This window comes from Scyliorhinus canicula, chromosome 6 (genome assembly GCF_902713615.1).
Source record: "Scyliorhinus canicula chromosome 6, sScyCan1.1, whole genome shotgun sequence".
Taxonomy (NCBI): Eukaryota; Metazoa; Chordata; class Chondrichthyes; order Carcharhiniformes; family Scyliorhinidae; genus Scyliorhinus; species Scyliorhinus canicula.
Genome location: NC_052151.1, coordinates 178,125,132 through 178,149,614, shown reverse-complemented (window position 1 = coordinate 178,149,614; position 24,483 = coordinate 178,125,132). Strand labels below are relative to the sequence as shown.

The window sequence follows — 24,483 nt, the reverse complement described above, 5'->3', positions numbered from 1 at the left end:
GAAGGCCTGAAAAGGAGGGGGTTCCCTCAGCGGCCCTAAAGTGGGGTGTCCTCACTTTGGGGGGAGGGGGGTAAAGTCCATGTGTGTGTGTGTGGGGTGACATTGCCAATGGGTGAGGGTATTGAGGACCCTCAAGCACTTCGAGATCGGGCACCCTTTCAAAATGGCAAACAGATCTCTGAGGTGCCAGTCTCACCAGCGAGTTCAGCTCCCCACTGTTGAAAATATGTGAGCAGGACAGGGAGAAACTCCCCAAGGCCCTCAAAAATGTCTAAATGTGATTAAATAGCGCATGGATCTCATCGATAAAGTCAGTGGGAAACACCCAGCCAAACTCACCCGAAATGACACTTCGAAACTTTCCCATTAAATCCCGCCCGTCGTCATTTCAGAAAAACAATGTCGAAGAAAGAATATTTGCAAAGTGGTGTGGAGATAAATGTAATTTTGTTTAACCCTCACCATTTAGGGGCTCAGATGTGAACTTACAGGTTTACTCACCTAGCAATGCAGGTCCACCACCCAGAGCAGGCCCCCCATGTTTAGACAATTCAGGCAATTAGTTATTTGCGGTATATTGACATTGTCAACTGAAAATCTACACCTTGTACTTAAGCACTCTTAGATTATGTGAAGATGAATATCCATATAGAAATTGAATCACCTGCCATCACTAACTATTGACCAAATTATTGTTCAAGCTCAGCTGTGAGCTCAACGCCAGAATTTTGTCACCTTAATGTGTGTATAATAACACCCTTCTGTTATGCATGATGCATTAAAATTGCCTTATTTGCCTCCATAAATTACAGCAGCCACTGTGGTGTTCAAATATAATCAATAAAACAAGGTAAAAATTTCAGTGTTTAATTTTCTGAAATAATATAAAGATTCCATACTGCATCATGCACAGCAAATTTAAACTGTGTTCATAAAATTCCAAGACAACTGAATTAACATAACAAATATATACCATATTTTAAATTCGCAGAAATAAGATCTAGAACCTGATATTTATAGTGCATATTCCCATGTTGATCACGGGTATAAAGACCACACAAATGTGTGCATATGGTTCAAGAATATAGTCTCAGTGCAATGACATTGTACAATTAAATTTACACTGTTTTAAAGCTTAAAACAAGTCACATTCCATTCTATTCTACAACTTTGATCCAATAATATCTTTAAACCTTCAGTTTTCACCTACACTAACAGAGCTATAAGTTCGTAAGTATTATTTAGTATATCTCAACAGGCAACCTCATGCAGTTATATTTAATGCAAGTCTCTGAGTAGCCCAAAGCATAATTCATCTTTTCCCCAGTGCAGCATCAATGTGAAGCAGAAAATTCTGACCTCCTGGGTGTTAAATTGATTTACTATACCCATAAATCTGTGCTTGAAAAGGTAAAAATAAACATCAATTTCTAAAATTCTTTTAAAATTTAATTTCAATAATTTGAAGAAATAATTAACTGTTGAAGTGATTTGTGTTGTTTCCCAGGAACCAAAGCACACTCCATGCAGAAATGAAACATTCAAAACAAGAAAAGCATAATTATAAATTATTCAAAACAGAGCACTTTACAGGCAGTGCTAATGTACACTATAGTAAGGCGGTAAGAAAAAGTACTGTGGACAGTTCGTTCTCTTAACTGGTATTGCATATCAAGTATCTTCCTACAAGAAAGTACAATTTCTGCAATAACCTGACGTGATTACTATCAACTATTTAGAAAGAACAACTTTTGGCAGCACGGTAGCATGGTGGTTAGCATCAATGCTTCACAGCTCCAGGGTCCCAGGTTCGATTCCCGGCTGGGTCACTGTCTGTGTGGAGTCTGCACGTCCTCCCCGTGTGTGCGTGGGTTTCCTCCGGGTGCTCCGGTTTCCTCCCACAGTCCAAAGATGTGCGGGTTAGGTGGATTGGCCAGGCTAAATTGCCCATAGTGTCCTAAAAAATAAGTTTAATGGGGGTTGTTGGGTTACGGGTATAGGGTGGATACGTGGGCTTGAGTAGGGTAATCATTGCTCGGCACAACATCGAGGGCCGAAGGGCCTGTTCTGTGCTGTACTGTTCTAATTCTAATTCTAATTCTAACAATATAGTCATCAATTGAAGAAGATATGCAAGTAAGTGAAAAGGGTTTTTCCAATGGAAAAAGCAACCTCAACTACGGGTCACCTTTTCTGTTCTGGTGAATATATTAAAGCACAAACTGACATATTCAAAATGTCTAAACAGGTGGGTGGCTATTCCTGAACCTCTGAACAGATTGTTCATACTTGCACAATCACTCAAATGGCCAGATTTTCAGACCTATTTTGTATTTATGTTTCATAGTGTATGGTCCCAAATGCTGAATGATTGATATAATTGCAGAGTGTAACTCAGACTCAAATTTCAACAGAAAGTCTAATTTTGCTACTAAAAGGCAAATTAGTATGTTGCTTATCACTCTCTGTTTTGAAAAAAAAGCCATGATGTGGAGATGCCGGCGTTGGACTGGGGTGAGCACAGTAAGAAGTCTTACAACACCAGGTTAAAGTCCAACAGGTTTGTTTCAAACACGAGCTTTCGGAGCACGGCTCCTTCTTCAGGTCACCTGAAGAAGGAGCCGTGCTCCGAAAGCTCGTGTTTGAAACAAACCTGTTGGACTTTAACCTGGTGTTGTAAGACTTCTTACTTGAAAAAAAAGGGCAGCACGGTAGCATGGTGGTTAGCATCAATGCTTCACAGCTCCTGGGTCCCAGATTCGATTCCCGGCTGGGTCACTGTCTGTGCGGAGTCTGCACGTCCTCCCCGTGTGTGCGTGGGTTTCCTCCGGGTGCTCCGGTTTCCTCCCACAGTCGAAACATGTGCGGGTTAGGTTGATTGGCCATGCTAAATTGCCCGTAGTGTCCTAATAGTAAGGTTAAGGGGGGAGTTGTTGGGTTACGGGTATATGGTGGATACGTGGGTTTGAGTAGGGTGATCATTGCTCGGCACAACATTGAGGGCCAAAGGGCCTGTTCTGTTCTATGTTCTATAAAACAAATATAAAGCTTAGAGGAAATTAAAGGGGAAATTATATTTTAGAAAACATTAATTTTTTATGTATGTTGCAGACCAATTACAGGTATCGAAACTTTTGTGTAGCCGTTATGTGAAGTGGTTTGAAATATTGAATTTGTTCACTAACAGAGGATATCTTTCCTCTTCCACCTTACAGCGCATGCTACAAAGGCTAAGAATGGTTCTCTGCAGCTGTACAATACAATTTTGCCTCATAAATGAGACTGATGTCAATTTTTATCAGGCAAGACCCTGTGAAAAGATGAATTGCACTGCTATTTTTGTCTGATTATGCTTCCATGGAGTGCCTTGGGACGTTTTTCCATGTAAAAAACACAATATAAATGCAAGTTGTTTTCATAAGCACAGAAGAAGGAACAGCAGGCAAAGGATTTTGTTCATGAATAAACTATTAGAAATGATCACACTGGAAGGCAAAGTGGAAATTGGAGAAAAGGAGCAAGATAAATGGGCAATAAACAAACGGTGTACCCTCTATCCACGAGCAGAAGCCGAGTCAGAGGGCCTGACCCAGTTAGTTGTTCCCATGGCCAGGAAATCATAGGGTTTACAGCAGAAGTAGGTCACTTGGTCTATTGTACTTGTGTCAGTGTGAGCTCTAACTGTAGCTACCTTCTCTTAATTTTATTTCTCTGCACTTCCTGTTTGCCTGTCTTACACTAATTGTTACCCAGAAAAAATTACAATTAAAACAATTTCTAGCTTCTGGGTCTCTTGGACAGATACAAACCAACCTCTGATGGAATACCCCCACCTCCCTGAACCTCAATGGCACTCCACCCCCCCCCCCATCCCTACCCACAAGACTCCCAACCGCTTCCCCCACACTCCCCTGACTAGACCCCCCCCCCACATGGGAGTTCCCCAGAGGACAGCCCCAACCACCTCTTCCAGGCTTAACACTCCCCTGCGATTGTCCTTCTCAACCCCCTGAATGTCTACACACACACAACCCTCCCCCACTCCCCCAACCCCAGTTGACCGACGTGTTGCCATAGAGAAGGGTGTGTGGCCTCTTTGCCTCTACTCCAGCAGCATTCAACTGAAGGCCTCAGGAGCATGTTTCACTGCACAGTCGTTGCCCGGCCTGAGTGGGAGGGTTGGGTAAGACAAAGACAAAAATAATACATGACCCAACTGATTGTCACTGCGTGGAAGTTCAGGGCCATTATTATCTGGTCATTATCACATTGCTTTTTCTGGCAGCTTGCTGCATGAAAATTGGCTGCTACCTCTCTTACATTACAACAGTGAATACAAGTCCAATTTACTTAATTGGCTGTAAGGTATTTTGTTATGTCCTGAAAATGTGAAAGGCATGATATAACTGCAAAGCTTTCTTTATTTCCTTTTTAAAGTTACTATTGAAACTGCTTCCACTTTTTGAGGTGATCAATTCCAGATCATAGGAGCTCATTGCTTAAAAATCATCTCAGGACTTCCAATGGCAGTGATGTGGTGAGCAGTCGTTAACGTGGTGGCTCCTGCCAAGGTATTTGGCCTTTCTGTCTGGTTTATGGGCGACATTTTGGAGGAAATTGGTGTAATTTGAGGGTATAAGGCCCTCTTGTCCGAGTAATGTTCGGTAGAGATAGTTAAAAGCAGAAATCGGGCAAGGAAGTGTCATTCAAATCAAAAGTTCCTCGATCAAACGTTCCTTGATCCGAGGAGGCAGAACATGGCGGATGCTTCTTCTGAGTTTGTGGCCCCTCAGTGGACGACTGAGAAGTTAGTTAGCTTTATGACTGACCAATTTAAACAACAGCAGCATGCAGTCATTGAGGACCTGTAGAAGGCCATGGAGGGGGCTTTAGCCCCAATTTGGGTGGCCATAGACAAGATGGACCGGTGGATAGAGGTGCATGGGACGATAATTCAGAAGGTGGAGGTGGCACTCTCTGACCACAGTGAAGGCCGATTGTCTTCTTGGAGGAAGAGAAGGTGATGCTGGCGGAGTAGCGGAGAGCACTAAAGGTCAAGATGGCAAAGAGGGCTTGGGGTTGTGCCTCGGCTTGTTGGTGAGTGTTTGTTCTGGGTGAAGTTGGAATTTATATATTGCAGTATTGAATTTTATTTTGGGGAGAGGAGGACTGGGCGTTGTTTTTCCATTTGAGAATGGAGGGAAAGGGGCTTTTGTTCTTCTGTTGGCTGTTTGGTTGGTGTTCAGGAGAGGGTGGGGTTGGGAGGGATGAGGGGGGTGGAAGGGGGAGGACTGTTGATGGTGACGATTCCTTTGTTTTACAACTGGCTTTATGGGGGATGTGGTGGTCATCTTGAGTGGACCCAAAAATGGCACAGATTGAGGCACTGCTGGATTACCTCACAGAATGGATATGCTGATCATGGGTTGGAAGGAGAAGGCGGCAGAGGCCCCTGATCTGGTTGATAACCTGGAATATGAGGGGGTTAAATCGACCAGTAAACTGGTCCCAGGTGTTTGCTCATTTGAAAAGTATGATGGCGGATGTGTTTTTTTTAAAACAAGAGATCCGTTCGAGAATTAAGGTTGCGGAAGAGATGAGTGGGCCAGGTATATCACTCGGGTTTTGATTGTAGGGTGTGGGGTCTGCAGTGTTGATTGCTAAGAAGGTGACCATTTCTGCGGGCAAAATACTGACAAACTCATGTGGGAGGTACGTAATCATCAGTGGGTCATTGGCGGACACGCAGGTGGTACTGGTCAATGGGTATGCACCAAATTGAACAAAGAACAAAGAAATGTACAGCACAGGAACAGGCCCTTCGGCCCTCCAAGCCTGTGCCGACCATGCTGTCCGTCTAAACTAAAATCTTCTACATTTCCTGGGTCTATATCCCTCTATTCCCATCCTATTCATGTATTTGTCAAGATGCCCCTTAAATGTCATTATCGTCCCTGCTACCACCATCTCCTCCGGCAGCGAGTTCCAGACACCCACTACCCTCTGTAAAAAAACTTGCCTCGTACATCTCCTCCAAACCTTGCCCCTTGCACCTTAAACCTATGCCTCCTAGTAATTGACCCCTCTACCCTGGGGAACAGCCTCTGACTATCCACTCTGTCTATGCCTCTCATAATTTTGTAGACCTCTATCAGGTCGCCCCTCAATCTCCGTCGTTCTAGTGAGAACAAACTGAGTTCATTCAACCGCTCCTGATAGCTAATGCCTTCCATACCAGGCAACATACTGGTAAATCTCTTCTGCACCCTCTCTAAAGCCTCCACATCCTTCTGGTAGTGTGGCAACCAGAATTAAACACTATACTCCAAGTGTGGCCTAACTAAGGTCCTATACAGCTGCAACATGACTTGCCAATTCTTATACTCAATGCCCCGGCCAATGAAGCCAAGCATGCCGTATGTCTTCTTGACTACCTTCTCCACATGTGTTGCCCCTTTCAGTGACCTGTGGACCTGTACACCAAGATCTCTCTGACTGTCAATACTCTTGAGGGTTCTACCATTCACTGTTTATTCTCTACCTGCATCAGACTTTCCAAAATGCATTACCTCACATTTGTCTGGATTAAACTCCATCTGCCATCTCTCCGTCCAAGTCTCCAAACAATCTAAATCCTGCTGTATCCTCTGACAGTCCTCATCGCTATCTGTAAATCCACCAACCTTTGTGTCGTCTGCAAACTTACTAATCATACCAGTTACATTTTCCTCCAAATCATTTATATATACTATGAACAGCAAAGGTCCCGGCACTGATCCCTGCGGAACATCATTAGTCACAGCCCTCCAATCAGAAAAGCACCCTTCCATTGCTACTCTCTGCCTTCTCTGACCGAGCCTGTTCTGTATCTACCTTGCCAGCTCATCCCTGATCCTGTGTGACTTCACCTTTTGTACCAGTCTGCCGTGAGGGACCTTGTCAAAGGCCTTACTGAAGTCCATATAGACAACATTCACTGCCCTACTTGCATCAATCATCTTTGTGACCTCTTCGAAAAACTCTATCAAGTTAGTGAGACACGACCTCCCCTTGACAAAATCGTGTTGCCTCTCGCTAATATGTCCATTTGCTTCCAAATGGGAGTAGATCCTGTCTCGAAGAATTCTCTCCAGTAATTTCCCTACCACTGATGTAAGGCTCACCGGCCTGTAGTTCCCTGGATTATCCTTTCTACCCTTCTTAATCAAAGGAACAACATTGGCTATTCTCCAGTCCTCCGGGACATCACCTGAAGACAGTGAGGATCCAAAGATTTCTGTCAAGGCATCAGCAATTTCCTCTCTAGCCTCATTCAGTATTCTGGGGTAGATCCCATCAGGCCCTGAGGACTTATCTACCTTAATATTTTTCAAGACACCCAACACCTCGTCTTTTTGAATCTCAATGTGACCTAGGCTATCTACACACCCTTCTCCAGACTTAACATCCACAAATTCCTTCTCTTTGGTGAATACTGATGCAAAGTATTCATTTAGTACCTCACCCATTTCCTCTGGCTCCACACATAGATTCCCTTGCCTGTCCTTCAGTGGGCCCACCCTTTACCTGGCTACCCTCTTGCTTTTTATGTACGTAAAAAGCATAAAATTGGGATGACACGGCATTCATTAGCAAGATGCTGGTGTCTATCCCAGATTTCAAATCTCATTAGTTAATTATGGGGGTGGGAGGGTGACTTCAATTGTGTTTTGGATCCTAAATTGGATAGGTCGAGTTCAAGGTTTGGCGTCTATCAGAGGTGGTGAAGGTGTTATTGGTGTTTGTGGAACAAGTGATGGGGGTGCGGGGGACATGGAGATTTATATTTCTGAGGGATAAGGGTATTTTCTCTAGAAAACTACTCCTGAATTGATTTCTTCATGGTAGCGGGTAGGTCTCTTCTCCCTGGGTGAGGGGGCGGGTTACTCGATGACCTTTATATCGGATCATGCTCCACATTTTCTGGACCTGGTGTTCTAGCTGGGCAGCTCTCAGAGACTTTTGTGGAGACTGGACACAGCATTGCCCGCGAACAAGAGATTTTATGAGCGGGTATCCTCTGCCATTGGGAAGTATTTTGAGTTCAACAAGAATGAGGCGGTCTCGCCGTCCATTCTCTGGGAGGCTCTGAAGACTATAGTTGAAGTGGGGGGTGGGGGGAGATAATCTCTTTTAGGGCACATAAGGATAAATCTGGGAAGGTGGAGAGACAGAGGTTGGTGGACTCCATTCTTGAGGTAGACCACTAGTACTCGATTGCCTCAACGCAGAGCTTTTGGTGGACAGAAATAAGTTGCCAATGGAGTTTGAATTGTTGTCACTTGAGTTGCGTCACTTGAGGGGGATCTTCTATGAGAATGGGGAGAAAGCCAGTTGTCTGTTGGCTCACCAGCTGAGGTAGATTTTTGGGTGGTGGGATAGTTTCTGCCCCAGAGAAGGTTAATTAGGTGTTTGAGGTCTTCTACCGTGGGTTGTACGAGTCAGAGTCTCCAATGGAGGGTTCAGCAATTAGACAATTGTTGGATGGGTTGACCTTTCCGGAGGTGGAGCAGGAGAGAAACCAAAGAGAAAATGCTGGAAAATCTCAGGAAATCTGGCAGCATCTGTAGGGAGAGAAAAGAGCCAACGTTTCGAGTCCAGGTGATCCTTTGTCAAGGTTTTGATACATTCAGGGTGGGACTGGTCTGGAATCTCAAAGTTGACTGCTGGTAGTAATGCAAGAGCTACTTTCGTAGCATATTTCAAACACATGATAAATCCCCGAAAGACTGCAGTGTCTACTACTCTTTATTTATTTTGCCAAGTAACATTAGGAAATAAGGTGAGTATTTGCCCAGCAAACAGTTAGTTTATGTCTCCACCTGAGTCCATGGATAAGGAGTTGCCTTTGTTAAACTAGCACAGATTTTCATTATCACCACTCATGGTTATTTTTGTTCATTTTTGCCTTGTTTCTACCCTGTCCTCAAAACACAAACATTAGAGTAAGCAAAGCACATACCAATGGTGAGAGCCGGAGCTCAGCTCTGGATATGGATGCTAAACGAATTATAAATGGAACTTTCTGCTCCTTCCCTCCACCAGTTCTCCCCGTCGGCTTTAACCGTAGGGATTCATTCAAACTCCTCCTCCCTGTCCCTCCACAATCCTGACTATTTTAAAATATTTTAAAATACTTCCATTCTTTGAGTTCTCCAACACCAGACCTAGAAGGAATAAATAATCACTTTATAATTTTACAAAGCATTACAGGACAGGAACAGATCCTTTGGCCCAACAGGTCTTTGCATGTACTGCATACATTTCTGCATGTACCTCTTTCCACCTACTGTCATCATTTCTGCCATCTCATCGGGAGTCACAGGTTAACAGTTAATGCAATTTATCAGTGGCCAAATGGATTCTACTCATCGACCATGAGCAACTGAAAGGTCATAGTTATGCCAATTCAAAGATTGGAGTGTACTTTGATTTAATCATTTAATTCACAACTCATCACTGTCATCTCACTCCATCAGTCTGTCCTTTTATTCCTTTCTTCCTCGTGTGCATCTGGCTTGCCCTTAAAAGCATGAGAGTGATTTGCTTCAACCACTCCGTGTTTAGTGAGTTCAACATTCCAAGCATTCTCTTGGTAAAGATTTTTTTAAAATTTCCTAATTAAGGGGCTAAATTGCGTGGTCAATCCACCTACCCTGCACATCTTTCGGTTGTTGGGGTGAGACCCATACAGACACGGGGTGAATGTGCAAACTCCACACGGACCATGATCCGGTGCCGGGATGGAACCCAGGTCCAATGCTAACCACTGCGCCACCGTGCCGCCCTCAGGTAAAGATGTTTCTTCCGAATTCCCTATTGGATTTATTAGAGACATTCTTATATTCATGGCCTCTAGTTTTGAATTTCCCCACAAGTGAAAATATCTCTATGCCAACCCTATTGAAACCCCTCAGAAAATTAAAGACCCCTACTCACCACTTGGCCTTCTCTTTTCTGCAGAAAGGGGCCCAGCTTGTTTAATCTTTCCTTACAGATATAACAGCTCAGTTCCAGTATCAATCTTGTGAATATTTCTTGCACCTTCACCAGTGTCACTATAATCTTTGTATCATATGGAGACTGTGCACAGTACTTCAAATGTGGATCAATCAAGGTTCAATATATGTTTAAATTATATAATGTGGCCGCAGCTATGGAATACAACACAAGATCATCAGCAATGATTTGAATACATCATTCATAAGCATCCACCCAGCTTTCTAATAATATTTGAGAATCCATTCTGGAAGATTAGACTTTCTAAGAGAAGCACTATATATGAGGGACTATTCAGTCATTCCTTTCTCGTGACCTTGCATCAGCTTTTACCCACATCTACTTGTTCGTCAGAATGATCGAACCGAAGAACACGTGACCCTACTTCTCTTCTCGGAACTCAGAACATTGAGGAAGTCCAATCAATTTCAGGTTCAGCTGTCTGGCTGAATAAGCAGGAATGTAACCTTTATAGTCACCTGAAATGACATTGTTATTCACAGGCATCCAGTTTTCGATGGGATAGCATTTGATTTTTAAAATGAAAGTGTACATTCACTTCACGAAACAAAGCAATATTCAGCATTTAATTCAGAATAATTCTACTGGATTATTTGCTCCAGTTTTATGTCCCCATTGCTACTCTCTCTTTAGAATTCTATGCTTTGTCACTGGTTTGATTGCTTCATTTAGACCTGAGCTCCTCCAATTTACACACAAGAGGTCACTGGTGGTTCTGGTCTCACATTGGGTAAGAAGTCACATTCTTCTTTCATCCCGTAATTTATGTTCTCCATTCTCAGAGCGTGAAACATCATCTGTTTGCATTGCATCTTTCTGCTGGCTGGAACTTGTAACATCGAGAGATGACCAGGCATCAGAGGTGCCCTTTAAAAAAATGAGAAAGAAAATTAATCCCTTCCACACATATTGGCCCTGTCCTTAGAAAGAGCTATCCGATAAGATCGTCTCCTTGCTCTTTCCTGTTAGCCCTGTAAAAGTTTCGAGCTGGATTCTCCGTTTGGGAGACTATGGGCAGGATTCTCTGGCTCCACCCGCCTGGTGCCCCGAAATTCCCACCCGAGGTCAACCACTCCCCAAGTACAGGGGTGACCCAACCCGACACACCCCCCCCCCCCCCCCCCCCCCTCCCCCCCCCCCCCCCCCCCCCCCTCCATCACCACCACTCCCGGAACCCTTTCGTAGGGAGACCGCTACAGGGGCCCCTGTAATTGGGAGACCCAATCCTGCTGCTGAAAACCGCATGTACTCAGCTTCTGAATGCTGAACCTGCAAGTGTTTGTTTTAGCACTGCCAGGAAAATTCAAATTATGCTAATCAGCCATTCGGACCAAAATTGCAGCCAAATAGGCAAGTCTAAAATGACATCCACTTAACACCTGTTTTCAGTCTTTCACCAAAATAACCCCCGCTATCTCCTTCAACATTAAAAAAGGTATATCCTCTTTTTCAAGTAACTAATAGAACAGATACTTCCAATCAATTAAGAACATCCATTGGAAACAAATTGACCATCTGATATTTGTTAAAGAATGTCACAAGGTGGATTTTCAAAGGTGGTGGCATCGTTCAGAGATTGGGTGCTCGTGTAGATTGCGGCAGAAATATGCAATCAACCAGATTATTTCAATGCTCTCTGATCAGATCATTTAATATACTCTGTTTAATCTACAGCTTTGGCTCTACTAAGGATACCAGGATAATGGAAAGTGGGAGGATATTTGAAGATAAATGGTCACATGGCAAGCAAACATTTGTAAACTAGTCGATCATCTAATGCTGCATTCCTGGACAAAATAAAATTGCTCTTGTTCCCTGTACCTATCATTCCTCTTCATAGAGTCATAGAGGTTTACAGCATGGAAACAGGCTCTTTGGCCCAACATTTCCATGCCACCCAGTTTTTACCTCGAAGCTAGTCCCAATTGCCCGCATTTGGCCCACATCCCTCTTTACCCATTTTACCCATATGACTGTCTAAATGCTTTTTAAACGACAAAATTGTACCCCCTCTACTAGTGCCTCTGGCAGCTTGTTCCAGACACTCAACACCCTCTGTGTGAAAACATTGCCCCTCTGGACCTTTTTGCATCGCTCCCCTCTCACCTTAAACCTATGCCCTCTAGTTTTAGACTCCCCTGCCTTTGGAAAAAGATGCTAACTAACTACCTTATCTATGCCCCTCATTATTTTATAGACCTCTATAAGATCATCCCTAAACCTCCTACCCTCCAGGGAAAAAAGTCCCAGTCTATCCAGCCTCTCCTTATAATTCAAACCATCAAGTCCCGGTAGCACCCTAGTAAATCTTTTCTGCACTCTTTCTAGTTTAATAATATTCTTTCTATAATAGCGTGACCCAGAACTGTACACAGTATTCCAAGTATGGCCTTAGTAACGTCTTGTACAACTTCAACAAGATGTCCCAACTCCTGTATTCAATGTTCTTACCAATAAAACCAAGCATGCCGAATACCTTCTTCACCACCTGTGTCTCCACCTTCAAGGAGCTATGAACCTGTACTCCTAGATCTCTTTGTTCTATAACTCTCCCCAACACCCTACCATTAACTGAGTAGGTTCTGCCCTGATTTTATCTACCAAAATGCATCACCTCACATTTATCTAAATTAAACTCCATCTGCTATTCATCGGTGAACATGCTCAATTGGTCAAGATCCTGTTGCAATCCTAGATAACCTTCTTCACTGTCCACTGTGTCACCTTGGTGTCACCTTCAAACTTACTAACCATGCCTCCTAAATTCTCATCCAAATCATTAATATAAATACCAATAACAGTGGCCACAGCACTGATCCCCGAAGCACACTGCTGGTCACAGGCCTCCAATTTGAAAAACAACCCTCCACAGCCACTCTTTGTCTTCTGTCGTTGAGTCAATTTTGGATCCAATTGGCTTCCTCACCCGTGATATTTAACTTTATGCAACAACCAACTATGTGATACCTTGTCAAAGATGTTGCCAAAGTCCATGTAGACAACGTCGACTTCACTGCCCTCATCTACCTTCTTGGTTACCACTTCAAAATCTCAATCAAATTGGTGAGACATGATTTCCCACTGACAAAGCCATGCTGACTGTCCCTAATCAGTCCTTGCCTCTCTAAATGCCTGTTGATCTTGCCTGTCAGAATACCTTCTAACAACTTACCCAACTTACCTCCCTTTCTTTTTCTGTTTGCCTCAACTCTTTCCGTTTCGCTCTTTGACTCACACTTTCCTTCATTCTGATCTCTCTCTTTGTTTATCTAAGATTTTATTCTGTGATTATTTTGATTTGATACAGTAATGGTTCACTGCTTGGTGGTGAAGCTATCTTAAATTGGCCATATTTCCAGATTCCTTTTGTGTTCACAACTTTGCAGGACAGAATCTCTTGCGATTCACATTCCTCATTCATCCTCTTGACCTTGGGCAAGGTTTCCCCCCCCCCCCCCCTTCTGCCTCAACACTATCCTGTTTGGAACAATTCACTATTTCACTTTCTGATGACTCAGTTTTCCTTGTCCAAACTCTCAGGTTATACACTAATTAATAAAGAACCATCTGTTCCTGCACAATCTTTGGGAGACTGCCAGGTGTGTACTGAGATGTCAAAGAGGGATTAATTTCTGCTCCACTAATAGCCACCATTTTCTGCTCGGCAGCCTTGTGACTCATCTCTTTTGTGGATAATTCACTTAAAAATGTGGATTATCTCCTGGTTTTCAGAAAGTAGGTTTAAACACAAAGCAGTATTTTTTCTAAAATCAATAAAAGCACAGAAAGAATCACCACCCCACCCCCAATGGCTAGGACCCAAGTTTGTGAAATTCACAATGGGCGCGATTAACCAGAAAGATTTCTAAGTGCGGTAGCGAGCGGGAACTGCCGCAAGCTTCCTGCGCTCTGCCCTGCCAGGCAAGCAACGCTATTCAACGTTAATTGGTCCACTTAACAAGGCCCCACGGGCTTCTCAGCGCAAATGACGACTCACCGGGACCACGTCGCCAGCCACCCCCCCCCCCCCCCCCCCCCCCCTCCCCCCCTCCGCCCAACAAATTCAGGCAGCACATACACAGCAGTTGCACAGCCAAGATTCGGGGATGCAGACCTGGGGAGGCTCCTCTATACAGTGGAGGCCTGGAGGGATCTCCTGTTCCTCTGAGGGTCCCGGAGGGTGAGCCACAGGGCAGCCAGTGCAGCCTGGGATGAGGTGGCAGTGGCCGTAAGATTGGGGAATGTGATCAGGAGGACTGGCTTCCAGCATCTCAAGCAGTTCAACGACCTACACTGGGCAGCACGGGTGAATTGACACCAACCCCCCCCCCCCCAGAACTGTCCACCCCCACACAAGCATTCACCCTCCAGCCCTCCATACGTCCCTCAACCCTCACTTCATCCCCCTCACCCTTCAAACCCCCCCCCCACCCTTCCTTCACACCCGCACCTTCCCACCACCATGAACCACTCGTGCGACTAACTATGCCCTCTCTGTGTCTCCACAGGAGAAGCTCTCCCACAATCGCCGGGAGAGAGCCCAGACTGGCGGAGGGGTGTGGACATTAGAATCCTCACTACCTTTGAGGAACAGGCCCTGGAAGTGACACGGGTGGCCGAGGGCAAGGCAGTCACCAACGCGGAAGCTGGCGGATGCCGCAGAGGTGAGGATCCACTGGGCCCCACCCGGAGGATCTGTCACACGTGAGTTGTTATTGCCATTCCGACTGTCCCTTCCCTCCCACTGACCACATGTCCATTCTCCCGCAGGCCCTCCAGCCAACAGCGATGGACCATTCCGGGTGACTCCCTCCCCTGCCTCCCAGGAGGAGAGCTCCAAGGATGCCACGATCGATGCGTCACAGCTGTCATCCCCACCCTCCACTGGCGCAGGTGCACACACCTCAGTGGGAAACGTTAGTGGACAGGCTTTTGGGGGACAATCTGGTGAGCATCACGTAGTTGCTGATGCACATCAGGTCAAGTCAGGAACCCCCAGGCGAGACAGCAGTCGGCTGTCCGCTGGACCCAGGTCCTAGCCGGGTCCCAGCCAGATGCTGATCCTCTGGAACAGGGTTACCTGGAGCTGAAGGAGACACTAAGTGCGGCCAGGACATTCAAAGGGAGATATCAGCGACAGGTCAATAGGAGGAGTCCCAGAGGATACTAGTGCAGGAAATGCGCGGCACCAAGGCCAACACTTCTCGGGTGGCGACCGCAGTGGAGAGCCTGGTGCACGACGTCAGCACCATTTGTAGAGGTGTCCAAGGCGTGATGCAGTCGGTTACGGCCATGGCCGAGGGCCTCAGCAGAATGTCCAACTCGCTGGGGGCTGTGACCCAGTACAAGGCTGACCTTGATGAGATGCTGCAGGACAGACATCGCCTACTCTCAGATGGGAATGGCCGAGGCGCTGCGGAGCTTATCCCAGTCACAGGTGGGCATTGCCGAGGCGCTACAGAGCATGGCCCAAACACTGAGGAGCATCGCTGAGGGCACTGACCCAATGGTGCAGACAGAGGAGAGTTGCCAGGGCTGGCAGAGCCAGATGACGCAGGGGGCAGCCGTGGCTCAAACCAGGAGCCCAATGGGCACCGAGCAGGAGGAGAGGTCGCTGGGTGCCACCCCGAACCCGTTCCATGGAGTGGTGATGCTGACCACCAGCTCTCCGAGTTCCACCCCGTTAATGAGGCTGCGTCTCTGAGTCAGCACACGGGACAGGGTGGCACGGCTGTGCCATCGACAAGTGTGCCAGAACTCTCCGGCCCCAAAACCCCAGAGGACACCCGCCTCGGGCTTCAAAGGCCACGGGAAGTGGTAAGCAGCTGGCTGCGTCCACCTCGGATGTGCATCCTGGAGACACACCTCGGCGTAGCGGTAGAACAAGGAATGTTAAGCACGTTGAGGATCGCTGAGGGCACCAGGGGAGGGGAGTTTGAGTGGGTAGTGGGGCACCATCGGGAGAATGGCGCATTGTTGGACACCTGTGACGCATCAAAAACCCTTGACCACAAGCAGTATAAAGCCACTGTCACTTTCTTCTGCAATGCAGCTCGACCTCCGAACTCTTGGCCCATCTCCCCAGGCATCTCCCACTCCCCTTAGCATTCTCCCAGTCTCCGGCTGTGGACGTGTTCCGGAGCTGTGTGCCATCTCCTGGGTGTTCGGATGTTGGCTGCTGCATGTGTGGTGTTGCCTCCTGCCATGTTCAGGCACATTGTTCAGGCATCAAGGTGTGACTGGAATGCTAGGCAATGCCTTCCACATGCTCCATGGCCCGCCCACCCATGGGGACCCACTTACGTTGTGTAAAGTGTTCATTTAACCACAATTTCCAATTCCCTCTTAGCAATAGCCAGAGGCCATGGCAGTCAGTGAGGGTTATGGGTGGTCGGTAGGGCAGACAGGCAGGGGCAGGGTTTCCCCCGGGACGGGTACACATGATCCAGGGGTTGGCATGCTGGTGCCTGGATATCTCCCGCAGTGCCTCCCCCCCCCCCCCACCCCCCGCTTTACATGGTGGCCCACCCCTAGTTGAGCACTGGGGCGGCAGGCCCAGAATCCCCAAACTCTTTGCCCGTGAGCAAAGATGGCTACTCACCTCCTCAGCTCCTCGCAGAAGCCCTTCAGCCAGGTTCACGTTTTTAAAAAAGGAGTACTAATCGGCGCCAGCGTGACCACTTGCTGGGGACTAGAACTCTGAATGTACTTCCCTGAGATTTCACACCAGTCCTCTTCACCCTTCTCCATTGAGTTGTCGGGCTAGGTCAGCTTTACAGTTAGATCTGAGGCATTCTAAAAGCCATGGGAAACTCCAAATAATAGCTCTGCATTGTAGAGCATGGACTCAAGATTTTCCAACTGCACTGTACGCCTTGGTACAGGAGTTGGAGAGGAGCAGAGATATCATCGATTCGCAGGGGTCAGGAGACCCCCCAGACAAATTTTGCAAAGGCAGTGAAACCATGGGGGTGATTCTCCGAGCCCCGCGCCGGGCCGGAGAATCGGCGCACCCGCTCCACGACGCCGGCGCGCGATTCTCCGATGTGCGGAGAATCGGCGCCGTTTGCACCGGCACGTTTGGCGCCGCGCCAGAGGCACGCCGCTGGAATCGGCGGGGCAGCTAATTCTCCGGCCCGGATGGGCCGAGCGGCCGCGCGGATACGTCAGAGAACTGCCGGCGACGTTCACCCCTGGTCGCTGCAGGCGGGAACTCTGCGCGGAGGGTCGGGGGGTGGCCTGTTGGGGGGGGAAGGGAGAGGGGGGAGAGGAAGAGGGGGGCTCCATCCCCTTGGGGGGGGGGTCCTCCGATGGGGTCTGGCCCGCGATCGGGGCCCACCAATCAGCGGGCCGGCCTCTCTTCCCCCCACCCCCGGGCCTACTTTCTGGCGCAGCCGCCCCCTGAACACCGACGGCATGTTGAGTCGGAACCGGCGCAACATGCCCCGCGCATGTGCGGGTTAGCGCTGCGCCCATTTGGCACCAGGAAGGGAGGCTGGAGCGGCGTGAACCGCTCCAGCGCCGTGCTGGCCCTCTGTGGGGGACAGAATAGGTTGTACCCGGGCCAGGGCGTTGCGGCAATCAATACCAGCAGTCTAGCCCTGAGGACCGGGAAGCAGTGTTGTGAACGTTTTATGACATCATGATTGACCAAGGCTGATGAATGTATCTTTAAATGTTACATCCCACCAATCGGATTAATGCCCTCACACACACACTGCTCAATGCCCCACATTCTCATCACTCACCTAATAATAATCGCGATCCATCATCGATTATATTTAACATTCACAGCTTTACCTCACCCTGATACACTTAGTACTGCAGAATGCCTCACACCTATATCTTGTAGCTTGCACACACTATCAGCTATTCAATCAGGATAGCCACATCATCCAAACGCTTTGCAGCTCATTCACTAATATTTCACTCCCTCTTGCAGGACAAGATGGCACAAACCACAGACTGCAAGTGCTAACCAGAGGGAACAGATACTGCTGCATGTCCTTACCCTGGTGGAAGAGAAAATGGCAGCCATTCTTTTGCGCCCATTCTTGAGGCTATGGTCAGTGGCAGGTTGAAACCATCGAAGTTGACAGTATTCTCCTGGCTGATCCTCCTGGCATCCCATTTCCCAAATCACCCCACAATCACTTCTGACTTACAAGCTGCAGGTGGTGTAAAGATGCAATTCTTTACTTCCAGCATTAATATTTACCTTTACTTCCGTACTTTCTATCCAAGGGCTTGCCGAGCAAGATTAAAATATACCGAGTTCAGACATAGCAATGAAATAAATTAGCAGTGTTCATGCCTCCAGGGATGCCTGCTGAATTATATAAAATGCCTGCATCAGAAATAGCTCTCATCTTAGAGTAATTCAGCAAACCTTTCCTGCAGGCTATCTCTGCAACACATGGCAGGAATATTGATCTTGTTAAAGGACAATACGAACTCCTTTAACTGCAAATCCTGCAGGATTAAATAAACCATTTTGCAGACATCAGAAACCAGTGGCTGAAAACCTGTTATTGTACTCAGAGACTCAACAATTCGATGGTGCTGAGAAAATATTGGGTTGATAAAATTGTGTTGATTATTGCACGATCCTCACCAGATATGTGGTCCTGATGCTGAGATAACCTAACTTGGGTCATGTTGAAGCCTCTAGTGGTTACTCTCCTCTTATTGGCTTAAAAAAAAAAATCAACCCTGCAAGTCAGAAACTAAAATAGAAAATGCTGGATAACTTAGCAGGTCTGTCGGAGATACTCATGTCAGATGTAAACCCATCCGCAGGGCTGGAAAGTATTACAGATGATTAGAATCTAAGGAGAAAGAACTTGAACTTAGATAGCAGCTTTCAAGACCACTCATTAGGCTCAAAGTACAGTGTGCAGTTTCTGGTCCCCACACTAGAGGAAGGATGTGATTGGACGAGAAAGGCTGCCGAGGAGATTCACCAGAATGTTGCCTGGACTGGAGCTTTTCAGCTATGAAGTTGTTTTGCTTAGAGCAGAGAAGGGTGCGGGGGGGATCTCATTATGTACAATACTTGGAGGGACATAATAAGGGGGGGGGGGAGTCAATGCCCAGGGGGCACAGATTTAAGGTAAGGATTGAGAGGGGTTTTGAGGAAAACCTTTTTCACCCAAAGAGTGGTGGGAATGTGGAACTCACTGCCTGAAACCTCACAACATTTATGAAGCATTTGGATGAACAGTTGAAACACCGTAGCATACAAGGCTACGGACTAAATGCTGGAAAATGGGATTAGAAAAGATTGGTGCTCAAGACTTCCGGTGACGGGGATGTGCTGAGTAGTTGCACATCAGGTGGCTCTCCTCCGTAAGACAGAAAAATAGGCACTTCTGACCGAATTTAGTCCACACATTCGGACTAAAACATCCCCTCACCCTCAACGTCAAAATATACATGGGCAGCACAGTGGCGCAGTGGTTAGCACTGCTGCCTGACGGCACTGAGGACCCGACGTCCGACCCCGGCCCTGATTCGCGATGGGAGGGAGAGACAACATAAAGGCGGCAGTCAAGATTGCGATGGCTGAGGCGCTGGCCGCTGTGCAGATGGCTCTCGACGGCATGGGAAAGAGACTGGACGTCCAGGTGAGCACGATAAAGGAGCTGGAAAAAGCATCGACGGACCACCGCGAATCTATCATCCCCCCTGGAGGCTGAAATCATGAGGTTGGTGGCGGCCCAGGGGAGCCTGAAAGGAAAGGTTAAGGACCAAGAAATTCGGTCTAGGCGGCAGAATATCAGAATAGTGGGCCCGCCAGAAGGAATTGAGAGCAGTGACCCGACTGACTATGTGGCCCAAATGCTGGCAACCTCGTATAAATGGACAGCTTTCCCAAGCCCCCGGAGATCGACAGGTTGCTCCGACCAAAACCCAAGGCGGGGGAGGAGGCGAGAGTAGTAATAGCCAAGCTGCAACAGGACCGGGAAAAGACCCTTCATTGGGACAGGCAGATGAAGGTTTGCAACTGGGAGGGACACAAAATCAGAGTCTGCCAGGACATTGGGACGGACCTGGCAATGCGCAGGGCAGAATTTAATCAGGAAATGTTGGCCCTATACAAAAACAAAATTAAATTTGGGATGTTGTACCCAGGCAGGCTCTGGGTAACATATCAAGGCAAGGAACATTTACTGCCCCTGCAGAGGCAGACAAATTCATCCATAATAATGGTTTGGATACACAGTGATGCACTATCAATTACTACAAAGACGAGAGTAGAGAATAATCGAGGCTTTATTGAGCTGAGATGTGTGGCCTCCTGCAGCTGCTACCAGAATGGGAGCAGCTCCGGTGTGCACACACATTTATACACCGCCTACTGGGCGGAGCCAGCAGGCAGGGATTTACCCCTGTACCTCTAGTACAGGCGCCTTACCGTACTACATCTAATATACAGTTAGTTACCGTTACTACATCTAATATAGAGTTTTTCTTTTTTTTTCATAGAATTTACAGTACAGAAGGAGGCCATTCGGCCCATCAAGTCTGTGCCGGCTCCTGGAAAGAGCACCCTACCCAAGGTTAACACGTCCACCCTATCCCCATAACCCAGTAACCCCACTAAACACTAAGGGCAATTTTGGACACTAAGGGTAATTTATCATGGCCAATCCACCTAACCTGCACATCTTTGGACTGTGGGAGGAAACCGGAACACCCGCAGGAAACCCGCGCGCACACGGGGAGGATGTGCAGACTCCACACAGGCAGTGACCCAAGCCGGAATCGAACCTGGGACCCTGGAGCTGTGAAGCGATTGTGCAATCCACAATGCTACCGTGCAGCCCAAACACAGCAAGGGTGACTACCACACACAGCAAGGGAGACAGCGATGAAGAAGGCACAGAGGAGGCAGAGGAATTAATGGACAATTTTACACGGGACTGCATCGCCTCGTTATGAACAGGGAACCAGTTCGTAGAAAGGAGGGGGCGAGTGCAGCTGAGCGCAGGAGAGGGTGAGGATGAGACAGTAGGGACACCAGCAGAGCGGGCCTAGGAGGGGCTCAGACCAACCCTGGGGAAGGGGGGGGGGTCACCACGCGAGTGGAAAAGCTAGCACCAGGAGGTATGAGTGAGAGGGAGGGCTGCGGCTCATCTTCAGAGCGTCTGGCAGGTGGTGTGGATACAGTGGGCGCGATTCTCCCAGAGAGGGAGAAATCGTAAGGCTGGCGTCAAATCCGGGCGGGTTTGACGCCAGCCTCCCCCTCCCCGACCGGGAACCGATTCTGGTCCCCGGTCGGGGCTAGCATGCCGCCGCCATAAACTCCGGCATCGCAGGCTTAACGAATTTCGTTAAGCCCGCTTGCCAGAGTTTGCGCCGGCTGACGTGTCACATGACGTCAGCCGCGCATGCGCGGATTGGAAGACTCCAACCCGGGCATGCGCGGATGACGTCATCGCGCATTTGCGTGAAACCCGCGCATGCGCGGGCCGGGATGCCCCTCAGCCGCCCCGCGAAGTGATACAGCGGGGCGGCGGAAGGACAAAGAGTGCGCGGGTATCGGACCCGCTGCCCGCGATCGGTGCCCACCGATCGCGGGCCCATGGCACCCTTGGCACGGCCGTGGTACTGCCGTGCCAATCGGTGCCATGGTTTTAAAAATCGGGACTTTACGGCCGTTTTTACGAGCGGCCAGACCAGGTGTGTTTGCCGTTCGTAAAAACAGCCGTAAAGGGCTTGGAACTCGGCCCATCGGCCAGCTGAGAATCGCTGCTGGCCGTAAAAAAACGGCGGCAGCGATTCGTATCGGGAGTCCGGCGTCGGGGGGGGGGGGGTGGGGTGGAGAAAAGCGGGAGGGCGTTAGACTAGCGTGGCCGTAAAATTTTACGAACCCCGCTATTCTCCGCACCGTCGTGAGTGCGGAGAATTGCGCCCAGTGCCTGGGGAGGGAAGCAGAGAGGTTGACACAAAGGAGGGCTCGGGGCTGAAAAGTATGAAAGCTGACACAGTCTTCCTCCAAGAGATGCACCTGAGGGACAAAGGCAGATTGCCAGAAGAAAGGGCTGGGTTGAACAGACCTACCATTCCTGCTTCGGGACGGGAGCTAGGGGGGAGCCATATTGATAAGTAAGAGGACAGTGTTTAAAACGACACAGGGGGCCAGTCAGCGGTGTCCTCGATGGGGCACTGGTTGGTCTGATGAACGTACATGTCCCCAACTGGGACAACATGGAATTTGTAAAGAAGACTATGGTGGAAATGCTCAACATAGACACACACCGACTGATGCGCACCGACTCTGTACAGGACCCACTGACGGACAGATCAAACCCCAGAACGGGGAAAGCAGCAGGCATGGCTCGAGAACTGGGACCATTAATGGAATAAATGGAGACTATGGACTCATGGCGGTCCATGAACGCAGGTAAGAAGGAATTTTATTTTTTCTCGCCAGTACGCAGGGTCTATACCCACATCGACTTCTTTGTAGTGGGTAAATCGGTGTTTCCAGAGATAGTAAGACCGGAGTACCACAATTATAATCTCCGACAATGCTCCACACTATGTGGATGTGAGGTTGGAGATGGGCCATGCCAAATGCCCCACATGGAGGTTGGATATGACTCTCCTGGCTGACAAGGTCTTCTGCCAGAAAACATCTCAGACCATAGGCGGATACGTTACTACCAACTGAAATGGGGAAGTCGCACCTTCCACGTTCTGGGTCGCACTGAAGGCTGTGATTAGAGGAGAAACTATTGCCTATAATGCGCGCAGGGACAGGGAGGAGACGGCGGCCAGGCAACAACCGATTGACTCAATTCTGGAGGTCAACAGAAGGTACTCAGAGGCCTCGACCAGAGAGGAAAAAGCCAGGAATGGACTTCAGGAAGGCAGTGCACTAACTCTGCCAGACATGGGGGACCTTCTACGAACACAGAGAGAAGGCTAGCCACCTACTGGCTCACCAGTTGAGAAAGCAGGCAGCCACAAGAGAGCTAGCCCAGGTAAAGGATAGCAGAGCCGGAGTGGTAGTCGAACTAGAAAAGGTCAACAAAGCGTTTGAGGCCAATAACCGGGGAATGTACACCTCCGAACCCCCCCCCCCCCCCCCCCCCCCCCGCCCCCCAAACCTCTGACAGGGACTCGGGGATGAAACAGCTACTTGACAGACTGGCATGCCAGTTGTTGTGAACAACAGCCTGAGGGGCTGAAAACACCACTACAACTGAGAGAGGTCATGGAGAGCATCAACGTCATGCAGGCGGGGAAGGTGCAGGGATCTGATTGGTTCCCAGCGGACTTCTCCAAAAAATCTGCGATGCCACTGTCCCCGCACCTGCAGGAGATGTTCTCAGACTCACTAACGAGGGGCACCCTGCCTCCAACGCTAACACAGGCCACCATATCACTGATGCCCAAAAAGAACAAAGATGCAACGGAATGCGGAACCTACAGGCCCATTTCTCTGCTCGATGTGGATACTCTCAAAAATCCTGGCTAAGTGGCTGGAGTACTGCAGAGGTAGTCGCAGAGGACCAGATAGGCTTTAAGGGGAGACAGCTAACAGCGAACATCAGATGACTGCTAAACGTGATAATGACTCCATCTGGGGAGAGAACATCCAGGATAATCGTCTCACTGGACACAGCGAAGGCCTTTGACAGAGTCAAGTGGAAGTACCTCATTGAGGTACTAGAGCGGTATTGGCTAGGGACAGGGTTCACCTCATGGGTAAAACCCCTGTACAAAGCCCCCAAGGCGAGTGTGTGGACCAACACCACCAGCTCGGAATACATCCAGCTACACAGAGGCACAAGGCAGGGATGCCCGCTGTCCCTCTTCTTATTTGTCCTGGCAATTGAATTACTAGCGATCATCCTCAGAGTGGCGGAAAGCTGGAAGGGAATCCGAAGAGGAGACACCAAGTCTCGTTCCATGCGGATGACATGCTTCTCTACATCTCGGACCCGTAAAGTGGCAAAAGAAGGAATCAGTTCCTGAGAGAGTTTGGAGAGTCCCTGAAAGGGGGAGGGGCGGAGCTGGAGTGACTATCACTCAAACTAGCCCAAAACAAATTCCGCTACCTTGGATCCAGATTGCCACAAGTGGAACCTGACCAGTCTGGCGGAGGAAGTAAAAAAGGACCTAAGGAAACATTCCCACTCTCCCTGGCAGGGAGGATTCAGACGATCAAGATGAACGTATTGCCCAGGGTTCTCTTCTTGTTCATGTCCATACCGATCTACATCCCCAAGATGTAGATAGATAGATAAGATGATTATGGCATTTGTGTGGGACGGAGTGGAGTGGGGGAAGGCTGGGGGAGAATCCAAGGATCCCCAAAGATGTTCACAAAGAAGAAGAAACATAGGGGGCCTGGCCCTCTCAAACCTACAGTACTACCACTGGGCAATCACGGCGGAAAGAGTAAAGGGA

General features: G+C 48.2%; 1 protein-coding gene across 1 annotated transcript in view; it reads right to left on the bottom strand.

Annotated features, from left to right (window-relative positions):
* Positions 1-7,501: 7,501 nt before the first annotated feature.
* Positions 7,502-24,483, bottom strand: part of LOC119967677 (pecanex-like protein 2) — a 332,932-nt gene continuing 315,950 nt past the window's right edge. Inside the window, exon 35 of the mRNA XM_038800498.1 lies at positions 7,502-10,926. Within this exon, the coding sequence (XP_038656426.1) occupies positions 10,798-10,926 (129 nt within the window). The 3' untranslated portion in view covers positions 7,502-10,797. The remainder of the gene's footprint in view (positions 10,927-24,483) is intronic.